The following is a 13,057-nucleotide window of genomic DNA, read 5'->3' on the forward strand; positions in this document are numbered from 1 at the left end:
TTACTATATATATATATATATATAATAAAATTAAAAATAAAAAAAATAAATGAAATACATGAACCGTGGTCAATTTGACAGTTTTCATGGACAGTTCAACTTACTTGATATGTGTAGAAAAATGATGGTGACGTGCGCAACGTCATTGGCGACCATTTCACTCACATCTGCCAGCTGAGAGAACGGGAGAACCAGAAGTTCTTCCGCGTTTTCCCGCAAGGCCTATAGGGAATAAGGCATGAATATCAAATCTTAAACTGCTCAATATAGCATTAGTTTGAAGACTATAAGCAGAATTGACTCTACATCTAGTCTGGTACTCACACTGTTTTAGCTGCCTAGTCTATTTTCTCCTAGTAATGCCAGAATAGAGGTGGCTACAAATATGATCCATCAGCACAAATAAATTTTAATGTCTAATTTGTAATAACTTGTGCAAAAGCTGCCTTGCAGGTTAGACAAACAATTTTAGATATGTACACCTGTACGATGTCATTTACTTGAGCTTTTAATAGATTCTTACTAAGTTCATTTTTCTATTGTTCTCATCTATAGCCATAGCCAACCGTTAGTACCGGTATATAATAACACTGGGTAAGGGGACTTTAATTTTCATGTTAATAAAATGATCTGAAGTAACAATCTCTACCTCGTTAAAGAACTGTGCTTTCCTGACTGTAGATACGTCTGTAGGCTTCACCAGCACGAGTTCTTTGGTGTCGAAGTCTGCACAGCACACACAGTAGTCCCGACCGTGCTGTCGGTAGAACTCTGCTGGGTTGTGTACGGATACCTTCTCCTTCAGTGGCTCGAAGTGGCTGATGACTGTTGGGCTCATGTTGTGTAATCCCATCTTGTGGTAGACGCTCTTACAGCGTACTTTTCTCAGATACGCCATATTTGTTCTGTGAAAGACGTACATAAAGACCATGATTTGTATTTGTATGATCATGAATTGGGATGTTCATTTTTACCTTTATGAACTTAATTGTTGCTCTAATACCGTCTACATAGCTACTACCCTGAAGTTCCAGAACAAGCTGCCAGGGGACAGATTCCACACCACTTGTTCTGACACAAAAGCTATCTGCAACAAAAATCAAGACCATAGCATGTCCAGGGCAAAATATATAAAAACCGGAGTCCCAGGAGTCCCACATGGCCACTTAAACCCTACAATGACTTCCCAAGATCTTCCCACATACCAAATATCAACTTAATCCATGCAGGACTCTTGAAGTAATGCTGACTATCAATATGCTGGAACACAAACACACTCACAGACACACACACACAGACAGACCAAACACAATACCTCCTTCTTTCATGGAGGTAAGGCCACACCAAGTAAATTTTATGGATGACGTCCGCGCGCGCATTGATTTTGGCCTGTTCCTAGAAAAAAACCCAAGAAATTCCGCTTCCTGTAACTATGACCAAAGAGTCACGACAGTGCCGCAAATCGTCAGATTGACGTGGAACCCGTAACGCGAAAACGGGACAGGAGGACAACTGCTGTTCCACCTGATTTATTGCTGTTTTGATGATGAATAAAAGACTTCTTGCTTGTTACAATGTGTCACCTCATTCAATTTGTGTCCTAACATTTGTCGTCTCTAAGTATATTTCTAATGTAGGCATTTTGTTTTTAGGGCCCTTTTTTTTCTAGCCCTCTCGCATTAGATTTAGGGTCTCCAAAGGACGTCATCCATAAAATTTACTTGGTGTGGCCTAACCTGTTGTGCGAGCTGTGTGGTTAATTTGAGGTCAGGGGTGTTCCCATATAATGACTATAATTGTTATGACGTTACATCAGGTGATGTGGATTCGACCTTCTCTTACAGCCTAATGTGGATGGACTGGTTTTTAAAGAGGCCACCAACAGGGCACATCCATTAGCAAGGGCCTGCATGGGGGTTATCTGATTACGAATTACACAAAATTTTCGCCGCCTATTACGAATTACGTTAAAGTCTCAGAGCTGATTACGACTTTACGATTTGCGGCTAATGTCCTATTACAAACTACGTTGATTTTTTGCGGAGGCTGCCTACGGATTACGAAGACTAAAAATGCCTGATTACGCCTTACGAAAAAGGGCATGCAGGCCCTCATTAGCCTCTGTAGCAGGCTTATAGAACTGGGGGTTTGGTGGTCTTTGGCTGTTTTCTGATTAGCTCAGTTCTCAATCAGGCCGCGGCCGGCTATGTTGTCCATGTGCAATCAGAAAATAGCACATAAAATCTCCCAAACACCCCGAAGACCCTCAAAACCCCAGTTTTTGGCATGTTATGAAGGCTACACATCCATACTCACAATGATATAACATGAACAAAATAGACCCCCATGCTAAACACAAATAGTGACATTAATTTTCTACCAACAACATGTCAACAGACGGCACACAGACGGGTAATAAAGAAAGAAATCTCCAAGCAAATCTTTTCGGGGGGACGGCATTACTAGTATTAAGTTGGCCGGCTGGCCGTATACCTATCCAACCAAATGCAAGCCTGGCTAGTTTTTTTTCTTTCATTTCAACATTTCATGACTAGACATAGTGACAGGACACTCAAGTTATATCAACTTATTTTATGCCGTCACCAACGCAGATAGAGAACAAATACGGAACATGACAATACTAATTTTCACCTGAGCGAAGTGAGGAAAGTCGTGTAAAGTGCCTTTCCAAAGGACACAAGATCGGTGGCATGTCAGGACTCGAACCCCCGGGACCTCTCGGTTCCGACTCGAGCACTTTGCCGCTACGCCACACGACCTAAAGCCAAGTTGAGAGTACCTTACCCCGACGAAATTTGCTTGGATATTATTTACGAAAGTTGCTTAAGAATTATAAAGGGGAAAACAGACTTACCTGAAACCACGTCCTACCCTGCCGACGATCAGAGTAAGACTGACTAGCCGAGACATCGGGACCGCCCAAGACCTTTATAGCCTCTGCACGCAGGCTTCTTGGCCGGCCTTTTTTTGGCTTAACCTGTGCTGTTTTCTGATTGTATATTCGTCCTGATTGTACCACAGTTTTAACAGCCATCTAGCCTAAAAGGCCACCAGAAAAAGTGATATAAAACGAGAAAACAACTCATGATAAGCTAAAAAAAACACCCCAAAGGTCTGTTTTCTAGGCTAAATTAGGTGACGTATTCTTGGGTGGAACCTAAAATTACTGATCCGAACAGTGATTCTATAAAGGAAAGGTCATTCAATGGGTTGAACAGCGATAAAATTGACGTGAAACCCGTACGTAACGCGAAGAAAGTGTCTATTGACAGGACCATCCTGTCAATATCAGAAAATTTTTCACTGTCCACTATTCCACCTGATTTATTGCTGTTTTGATGATGAATAAAAGACTTCTTGCTTGTTACACTGTGTCACCTCATTCAATTTATGTCCTAACATTTGTCGTCACTTAGTATATTTCTAATCTAGGCATATTGTTTTTTAGGGCCCTTCTTGTTTTTTTTCGCCCTCTCGCATTAGATTTAGGGTCTCCAAAGGACGTCATCCATAAAATTTACTTGGCGTGGCCTAACAGTACCTTCAGCACCCGCACAATAAAAAAAAAACTTACGCCGAATCTTAGGGGTCTGCAGAGGAGGCAATGTTTACATCGTTCTCACAAAATTGATATTCTGGTCACGTCCATGACCACAGTTAACCCCAACCGTTACAATGTACCCTCAACGTACGTGTGTGTACCTTTCCACCAAAACAAAAAAAAAAAAATTTCTGAACCAAATTTTAGTAACTTCACAGGGTAAAGCATCGTAGTGGACTACCAGATGAAGCATTTAGTGACAGAAAGCTTTTGTCTGTCTTTAAGTGGGGAAAACAGCTCTGGTCTTTCCAAACAGGTACCAACCATGACAACATATTCTTTCAAGTGTAAACAAGAATGGCTGTGCTAAATGATGTCTATACGTGACGTCGCAAACCTTACATAGAGATCTAGAATTTTTGCAGTCAGTATATACGTACCTTTGGGACACAAATCAAACAACAAAAGAGATAGTTCAGTTCAAAAATGCATGAAATAATGGCTGCTGGTCTTTTGCCGCAGCTTGTTGTGAGTGAAACCTTTGATATGTAAATGAGCCGTGGTTAACATTGAGATCATGAGATGGCTATGAGCCAAACAGGGTTTCCGGAAAAGGTGGGGCGGGCCACCTCACCAGGCTACCATGCAGGACTAACCTATTGGGACCCAGAGGGTATGTATGGGGGTTTGATATGTAGCCAGCTGCCGCCGCGCCGCTTGCCTTGGAAGATGGTTTGTTACGCCAAATGCGGTTATACCGGCTATACAGATACAGATACAGATCATTGGTGGGTTTGTCGATATACTGTCCTATTTACATCTCAGCTTAACAGAGCTCAGACATTCCGTACACTTTTGGGTTTACGAAAAATAATTAAACATTATGAGGAATTTTAACACAACCTCTTGAGCTTCGATTCACTGAAATGAAACAGTTTGGTTCCTTGTCTATGAAACTCTTGAAATCTGAAGACCACATTCACCTGAGTTTTTTTTTTAAACTCTTGAAACAAAATTCCAGTCAATCAATATGCACCACGTAAGAACTTTTACTGGCAAATGTTTAACAGTTTAAAGTATTACTTGTAGGTTAAAACAAAATAAAATCATAATGCTTTGTATTGAGCTTTAAGCAACACAGACAACTCATATACGTACACGCAAATTATTTATTGCAACAAAACCTTAACTTTTGACGTACCGAGCATCATTGAATACTACTGGTACCTTGCTGTTCACTGCTATATTCAACACAAATTGATGGAAAGAACATTGTATCAAGACATGTGACTCGCTAGAGGTGGATCATAAGTTGCAGAGAGTTTAAGGCGTCGCCCGTCTTTTGGAAAGTTACATGTTTTTGCAACTTCTTGATAGCCTTCCTAGTATTGCGAAAACCAAATGTTGCCAAAAATGCCCCTTGGTCAGACGACTACGAGTGAGCTGGATCCTTACATCTGCTTGGGGTTTACCATATCCATGACCCTCGCTGGGCCAGGCGCCAGAAAGCCACCCTGCGACTAACGCGTCATTTATCACTCCGACTAGAACTATTTAAATCCGCATTACACACATTCAGGACCTTCCACCGACTTGAACCCCCGAACAATTTTCCGATTGGCAATGTGTCAATGATCGTATGTTAGAGAGGGTCAATATTTATTTCTCTTGTTTAAGTCCGTCTGTAGTGAGACACTGGATAATTTAAGATAAGTAGGGTTAAGAAAAAGGAAGGTCAAATCGTAAATGTTAATCATTCGGCGAAAGTTTCTATTTATTATATAATGTTCATTTTTTATGATTAGTTAAAGACCAACCAAAGCGGTCACCAACAGGTTTTCACTCTCAGGTACACATGTGTATGTATATAGAGGTAAAACAAACTTTGAACACTACCAAATGATTTTCTTATTTTTCTTATTTTCTTAATGAGAAAGATTTCCTTGTGAAGGGGACATTCCATAAAATTCAAGACGTTTTTGTATCTTGATTCTTACACACAAAAAATATTCTCATTGTTTCTTACGGAAAGAAAATATTTATAGTATCATGCTCCCCGACAAGAATATTTGTATTTTTTAATTTTAAAAAGTTTAAGAAATATGGTTCTTGTTTTTCCTGATACTTTTTAAGAAGATACAAATCTTATTTTCTCAATTTTCTTGTTTTTCCTCATCTATAACGTTTGAGCAAGATGATTCTTGTTTTTCTTGATACTGTTTAAGAAGATTATTTTCTCAATTTTCATATTTATCGTCATCTAAAAAGTTTAAGCAAGATGATTCTTAGGGTATAGAATTTTCTTCTTACACAACCAGTAAGGTTCTCACCTGCTTACGTTTTGATGTCTATCAGACTCCTCAGGTCTTCCAAATTCTATACCCTAAGTATCTTCCAGCCTGATGAAATTATTTACGGAAGATGATTCTTGTTTTTTTCTTGATACTGTTAAGGAAAATGCTTTTATTTAAAAAGACCACCTTGCAAAACTAGATTAGAATAAAAGAACCTACGGCCGTTGTTCCAACAATAAAAAAATTCTCCAAGAATTCACAAGGGACAAATGAATGAACAGAAATACTCTAACTCCTGTGTAACGATATCCCCGGCAGGGTGGATGACGTCCTTGTGCCAGTGCTGCGCGTTTGTCATTTCCCAGGCATCTACAAGAACAACGTTCATCCCGCGGAACACTTCCCTCATCACCAAGTCCAGTTTGTACGCGTGCCAGTCCCCGGCAATGATCGTGTCTCCCTCCCGCGTGTTTGCCGACTTGATGACTACAAGTGTTTCTGGACTTCTGCGAAACAGACGTTCTACTGCAGCACGGACGGCCTCCATCCTTTTTATGTAGACCTCCACAGGGTACGAGGTGAAATGTGCCCACATGGTGATGCCGACCACATCGTTCGGTCCTCCTTTAATTTCATCAATTGCGTTTGCGACGTACTTGATAAGAGACGTGCGAGTCCAATGACATCTATACGGCGGTCCGTGGATCCGGAAGCTAACCGTTATGTTATAAACAGGATCACTGGCAAATAATGGTCCAGTCCAGGATATAGCTTCCGGAATTTGCGTTTCTGTCAAATTCATGATTCTTACCAAGTGTTCCTACCACTGCCGTATCGTAGAGTCACCGAAGAAATGAAGGTTTTTCCCCTTCAGACATTGTCGCCACTCCGATATCTGAGAGAAATGTCTGTTCTTGCAGACGAGAGAGTTCCAAACGCCCTGATGGTAATACCCAGATATCCGAGGAGTGGTGAGTTCAGGAGTGCATCTTCTGCGGTTGACTAAATAATCACGTCCTGTGTGAAAGAATTGGAAATTTTGAATTGAACTAAATATGGTAACATAATGTAGTAATACAGTACCTTATAAAGTTTTTTTAAGTATGTCACGAACAAAAATTAAAAAAAACTGTAAGTTCTACTCTGCAGTACCAAAGACAGCTAGCCCAAATTTCAAGGATCGTCTTTAGAAAACTTGCCCACATAGCAATGGCATAACAATTCATCCAGGTCTTCAAATATTCTGGCGACAATAATATGGAAACACATACACACACCAACAGACAGAACAAAAACAATACCTACAATTTCCATTGAGGTAACAATGGACCGATTCTTAACAAGAGATCCACGTCCTCATACCTTCGCCAAATGATGTTAACCCTTCTGGTTGACGAATTGTACAATTTGAATCATTGGTTTTGAAAATAAGAGCCTCATTTGTATGGATTATATCAGTTAATCGTATTCTCCACCCAATGACAGCCTTATCTTTACAAAAAAGTCTACTCTAGCACTTCTTTATACATTATGCAAATGAGGTCATAATTTGAATAACTTATTTTTTATGTTCACCTTCATTTAACTTCTTAACTTGTTTGAAGTATGAAATTCCCAGCAGTTAAAACTAAGAAATTATAACATTTTGACATGAATTATGCAAATTAGGTTTTCATTTCCATTATCCATTATCCTCAGATGTTTCTCTTGATCTCGATTACATGTCACAAGTGTTTCATAGTCCTATTGATGAACAAACCAGATCTGTAGAATTTTTTCATTGATTATGTAAGTTAGCTCCTAATTTGCATAATTGTCAACTGATTATGTCAAGCATTACTTCAGCTACCAACAAACCAAAACTCACGAAAATCCGTTAACTGATTCTTGAGTTATCCTCCTTCAAAGATTTTTCAACAAACGCTCCTGCAGTTCCAGAACAGGTCGCTAGTGGGTCCAAACTTAGTCACTAGCCCAAGAGCTATTTACCATTGAAAATTCATGAACCTAGCATGTCCAGATCATGAGATATCAAAAGGCGAAGCTCTGCTGCAGTACCAACAAAAGTCGGGGGGGGGGCAAAATCTAATCATTTCTAGGTCTCATCAAGGTCTACCCACCCACCAACTTTGAAGTTCAAGACAATGCATATAAAGCTGTAAGACATACAAACAAACAGACAGACGCTACTGAAAACATAACCTTCTTGGCGAAGGTAACAAGTCTTTAAATAAGTATAACAACAGAAAATATGTATTAAAAGAGCGTCAAGCAGCCATTAATATACACATGGCGTTGCGGCCTGCTGCAAATCCACTTCTGCAAATTACTAGTATTCCATAAACACACATTACTTACCAAACATTTCCTTCTATTTACACAAAGAATAATCAAAGCATTGGGAATAAACCTATGCGAATTTCCGTTACATCTTATAGAAATTGTATATAGGTAACTGTCCACTAAAATTATAATAATTGATTACTCTTGATAAAAATCTTGAACTATCGGGAAGCATTGGAATGCGGCTTACCTTTTTTCACCATCATCCTAGATGGAGTTCCTGAAATAGTCATCTTCAGTGCGGTATTTCCACTAAGATATCCATGATGATGATTTCCACTAAGATAATGAAAAAAAAAACAAATTACAGAATTTAACAGTTATCTTCAAAATTTGTTTTACATGCAACGTTGAGGGCGATCGAAACTATCGACTTGTTTAATTACTGGCATGTTGCCTGATTAAATGTTTAGAGCCCAGATATATATACACACCTCCCCTTAAAACAGCACCATCCAAAACAAAACTTCCGCCCGGATGTTATCAAAACGTTTGTAGGTTCGATCCAAATAAGCAAGCTTATGAATCCCCCTATGAAATTATAATAATAACAAAGAGTACCTGACGAATAGCTTCTCCTCTTCTGGCTTCAAAAGAATTTCTCCTAACCTGAGCAGTGAGTGGTAACCTGGCGTATTACAGGAAATGTTGGCAGGTTTCTCACAATACCACCAGCCACCTGCATGCGGGTCCGAGTAGTTACAAACTGCACTGGTGTTATTAAAGATGACCGGGTCTACGTTACACGGTTTATTTATATATTGTCCTCCTATTGTATAGCGTCTTTGGAACGTGATTAGATCAACGGGATTTTCGCTGCTAATTCTTTCTATGATATCAATAGCCTGTCGTGGGAGGACCAGTTGGATTCTGATAGTAATCTCCCCTTCCCACAACAGTCGGAACGTCGCTGTGTACGTGCCGTTCAGGTGATCTGTGATGATGCCAACGGCTCCAGACTTGGACTCTTTTGAAAGAATAGACGCTCGGTAAAAATCTCCAATATTAGTGACGGTATTGTTGAGTTTATCTTTGGCGGAGAAATCAATTTGCAACTTGTCTCCTACTGAGAATTGTCTTTCAGCTAAAGAAAATGTAAGTTTTTTCATGTAAACCCGAAAAGAAAATGACCCATTCAGTTTGAATGTTGTAAAATTATCATTTCTATATGCGAATAAATTTATCGGGATGTCATTAATGCTTTGTAAAGTTGATCTTCCGTTGGATTGCTTCATTTGTAATGGATTTTGGGGTATTGATGTCAATTCGGTTACCTTAAACACAGACATATCAGATTGTGTGTTAAAAGCTAAATGATTCCATCGGTTTACGAATTGGGGCAGCCTTGGTGTTTTCATTTTTCGACTGGTGATCCAAGATATTTCCTGTAACAAAAGAATAAAACATTTAGTAACTAGCCAATCAAAATGAACTACCAAACTTCTACATGACGTATGGTCAGTTTCCAGAGATCATTACGTTTTAAATTATACAATAAGCCTGAATCTTAGTGTAGAAGGTCGTGATTTTATTTTGACCTTTGAGTTAACAACGGATGCAACAAGCACATTGTACATTTCTTCATGTACCTTGCACTGTATATCAGGTAGATAGAGGACTCAAAGACAGACTAAAGACATAATCCATCCGATATCTTACTCATTGATTGATAATCTAGCATAGTTGTATTTACATTTTTGTAGTTTTTTAAAAATTTGTTAATAAAATTACTATGATATCCAATAATTTCGACTCTTTTGTTGCTTTTCTCTTTTTCATGTTCTATCATATCCTACGTTACTCAGAATTTGACCTCTGACCCCTTAAGACCGCTGGCAGATTGTTATTGTATAACGTTAATGCTTTAAGTTGCTATTGTCTGGTAAATCGGATTTGCTAGTATGAGTTAGCTTTTATATTGATGGTAGAAATATTACTTTTTCTGCATTTATTATTTGTATTTATTATCAGCTTCCTTGGAAATTAGGGGTATCAAAGAATTCATACGAGTTTTACGGAATTTAGACGATACATTACTAGAAACATACGAATTTACGGAATACATACAATCCATTTCTAGCAACATACGAATTTCACGGAATACATACGATCCATTTCTAGAAACATACGAATTTCACGGAATACATACGATCCATTACTAGAAATATGCGAATTTACGGTATACATACGATCAATTACTAGAAACATACGAATTTACGGAATACATACAATCCATTACACGGAAACATACGATCCTCACTAATTTGGTGGCTTATACGCCCCGCAATCACGTGACAGTCAGCGGCAAATTCAAGATGGCGGACTATCTCACTATATCTTGGTTTCAACGAACTTTAAGGGCTTATTTCGCCCTGCTAAACACAATATTCCCGAATTTTGCACTTATGATGGCTTATTTGGTGACATATTAGCCTGGATTCTAGACCAACTAGTAGGGCGAGACTGAGAATCGGTGGAACATGATCACGTAGCGCAAGTCACCAGATTAGTAAGGATCGTATGTTTCCGCGTAATGGATCGTATGTATTCTGTAAAATTCGTATGTTTCTAGTAATGGATCATATGTATTATGTAAACTTTGTATGTTTCTAGTAATGGATCGTATTTATTCTGTAAAATTCATATGTTTCTAGTAATGGATCGTATGTATTCAGTAAAATTCGTATGCTTGTAATGGATTGTATGTATTCCGTAAACTTCGTATGTTTCCTAGTAATGGATCGTATGTATTCCGTAAAATTTGCATGTCTCCTAGTATAAATGGATCGTATGAATTCCGTCAAAATTGAATGGATTCTTTGGCAGCCCTGGAATTGTTCCTTTTTCGGCTAAAGAGACCACCCAGGCATATTCAAGATAAATGAATACGGCTTGTCTTTTAAAGACTATATCGTAATAATTAACTGCAACTTATGCAAGGTTTACCTTGTTGTAATACAGCACTAAGCCCCCAACAATGAATACTAGTAGGGTGCTGATGCGCCGCCATCTTTGTGCACACGTCATCTCTCCACTCTGTGTGTTTGTCATCTTCCTGATTGGATGAATAGATAATTAATAGACTCTTTCAAAGATTCTACTTTAAAAAATTCTAACCCCTCGTGCCTATAAAAATATAGTAAAAAAGTTGAAATAATTTTTTTTCTGTTGCGACCTCATGGCCGAAGGATATATTCCAAGTGTACACATAGATAAGCTTTTTTTAATGTGTACTTTAATGTTTCCACTTAGGGACCGTTCGATATTTACCGGAGGGGGAGGGTCGGTGTGCACGGGGGAAGGGCCAAGAAAAATCAGAAGGGCCTGGGGGAGGGCCAAGGAAGCTTGGGGGAGGGGAGGGCCAAGGAAGATTTTTCTCAGAATTTGCAATACCTGTCCAACACGTTCAGCCTGATCAGGTAAATACGCAATACATGACCTTTCGATAGTAAATCGCCACTCGCCTGTAACGGCCAGCCGGTCACGGGAGTGGGATTTGACCGTCCATATCTCACACAAGTCTGATGACGCTTGTTGTTCTTTTCTTTCCTTGGTGTGTAGATCGGGCGAGTCCACGGCCTCGAGGCATGTCCGTAGACAGGGGGGTTCGGGTGGTCCAGACATAAAGGTTCAAGATTTTTCTTGAAAGGGCGACTAACAGTAGATGATAGGTTGTATATAGTATTGTTATAATGTATAAATTCCTAGCAATTAGCATTAGAATATAGCGTCCCAGTATGCAATACTCTGCATGTCCTCTTGTGCATTTAGCCCATCTGGGCAAGAGCATGCAATATAGATTCATATCATATCATTTAACCCTATATATCTCTAGACCGGGGGGGGGGGGCTAAAAGTGCCCGCGGCAACTTTGATGACACCTAGCGTCTGAACGGCTAGCCGTAAAACGGCCAAACTTGGTGACTTTTCCTAGAATATTGTTGGCAACAATTCTTTATCATTAGAATAAGATATTAATTTTTGTGTTGCCATGGCAACGGGTTTCTGACAGGCAGTTTTTGCTAAATTTAGTACTTTTTGTTTCAACAATAGAATTTTATGGGTTTTATGTCAAGTTACTCATGGTTTCTAATATTAATAACATCCAATATAATTTTATGTAAATTTTATCATTAAATATGCATAATTTATGCTAATTTGATGACGTCATTGGCCAAAATCCAAGATGGCGGACCATATCATTAGAACAGGTATATACGGGTTATTTTCATTAAAATTTCATCAATACTTCCATTTCTTTTTCCAAAAAAGGTTTGAATGAAGGTGTTTAGTATGTTTAAAATGTATTTTAGGCTTTATCATGAAAAAAAATTCAAGATTGATGATCCAAGATGGCGGATATCTTAAATATGCATGACGTCATTTTATGACCTCACCGGTGTTGCTATGGGCAACATAAGACTTAGTACACACTAATATTCTGTCATAAACACTTTTGGTAAAGTTATGTTGTATACCAGGGAAGTTTTCAGGGAAAGACCTATCTAGACGGTTTTGGCCAATAAAATCACATAAATGACGTCATAATGACGTCATATTACGTCATAACGACATAAAAATTGTAGATATGATAAATTTTCACTAGTACACCATTCTCTGAAAATTTGGTGGTCATACGACATACCGTTCGTGAGTTCGGTTAGGGGGGGTACAAAAGACCCCCCCCGGTCCCCCCATGTCAAAAAAAGCCCGGTCTAGGTAGGGTTAAGGCTAATTTCTAAAGGAGAGATGGTCAATAAAATATCCTAGGAGAAGGGTGTATATTTGCTGCAAACACTAACGTGTATGTTGAATGATTGATGAACCATTGTTGTTAAATGTAATGATTTTGTAATGA

At 38.8% G+C, this 13,057-nt stretch overlaps 1 protein-coding gene and 1 pseudogene across 2 annotated transcripts in view; both read right to left on the bottom strand.

Moving 5' to 3' along the window:
* LOC109467347 overlaps positions 1-4,095 on the bottom strand; it is an 8,771-nt gene extending 4,676 nt beyond the window's left edge. Inside the window, exons 1-3 of one of the 2 annotated variants that reach the window (XM_019765292.1) lie at positions 4,003-4,095; positions 650-905; positions 105-222 (exon numbers count right to left, since the gene is read on the bottom strand). In XM_019765292.1, coding sequence (XP_019620851.1) covers positions 105-222; positions 650-898 — 367 coding nt within the window. In that variant the 5' untranslated portion in view covers positions 899-905; positions 4,003-4,095. Of the gene's footprint in view, positions 1-104; positions 223-649; positions 906-2,875; positions 3,076-4,002 lie in introns of those variants that run through there. The other variant, XM_019765291.1, reaches the window with a different exon arrangement.
* A 2,017-nt stretch (positions 4,096-6,112) lies between these two features.
* On the bottom strand, positions 6,113-9,308 carry LOC109467360 (annotated as a pseudogene).
* Positions 9,309-13,057: the final 3,749 nt, after the last annotated feature.

The sequence above is a fragment of the Branchiostoma belcheri genome, unplaced genomic scaffold (assembly GCF_001625305.1).
Source record: "Branchiostoma belcheri isolate BF01 breed outbred unplaced genomic scaffold, Haploidv18h27 scaffold18, whole genome shotgun sequence".
Classification (NCBI taxonomy): Eukaryota; Metazoa; Chordata; class Leptocardii; order Amphioxiformes; family Branchiostomatidae; genus Branchiostoma; species Branchiostoma belcheri.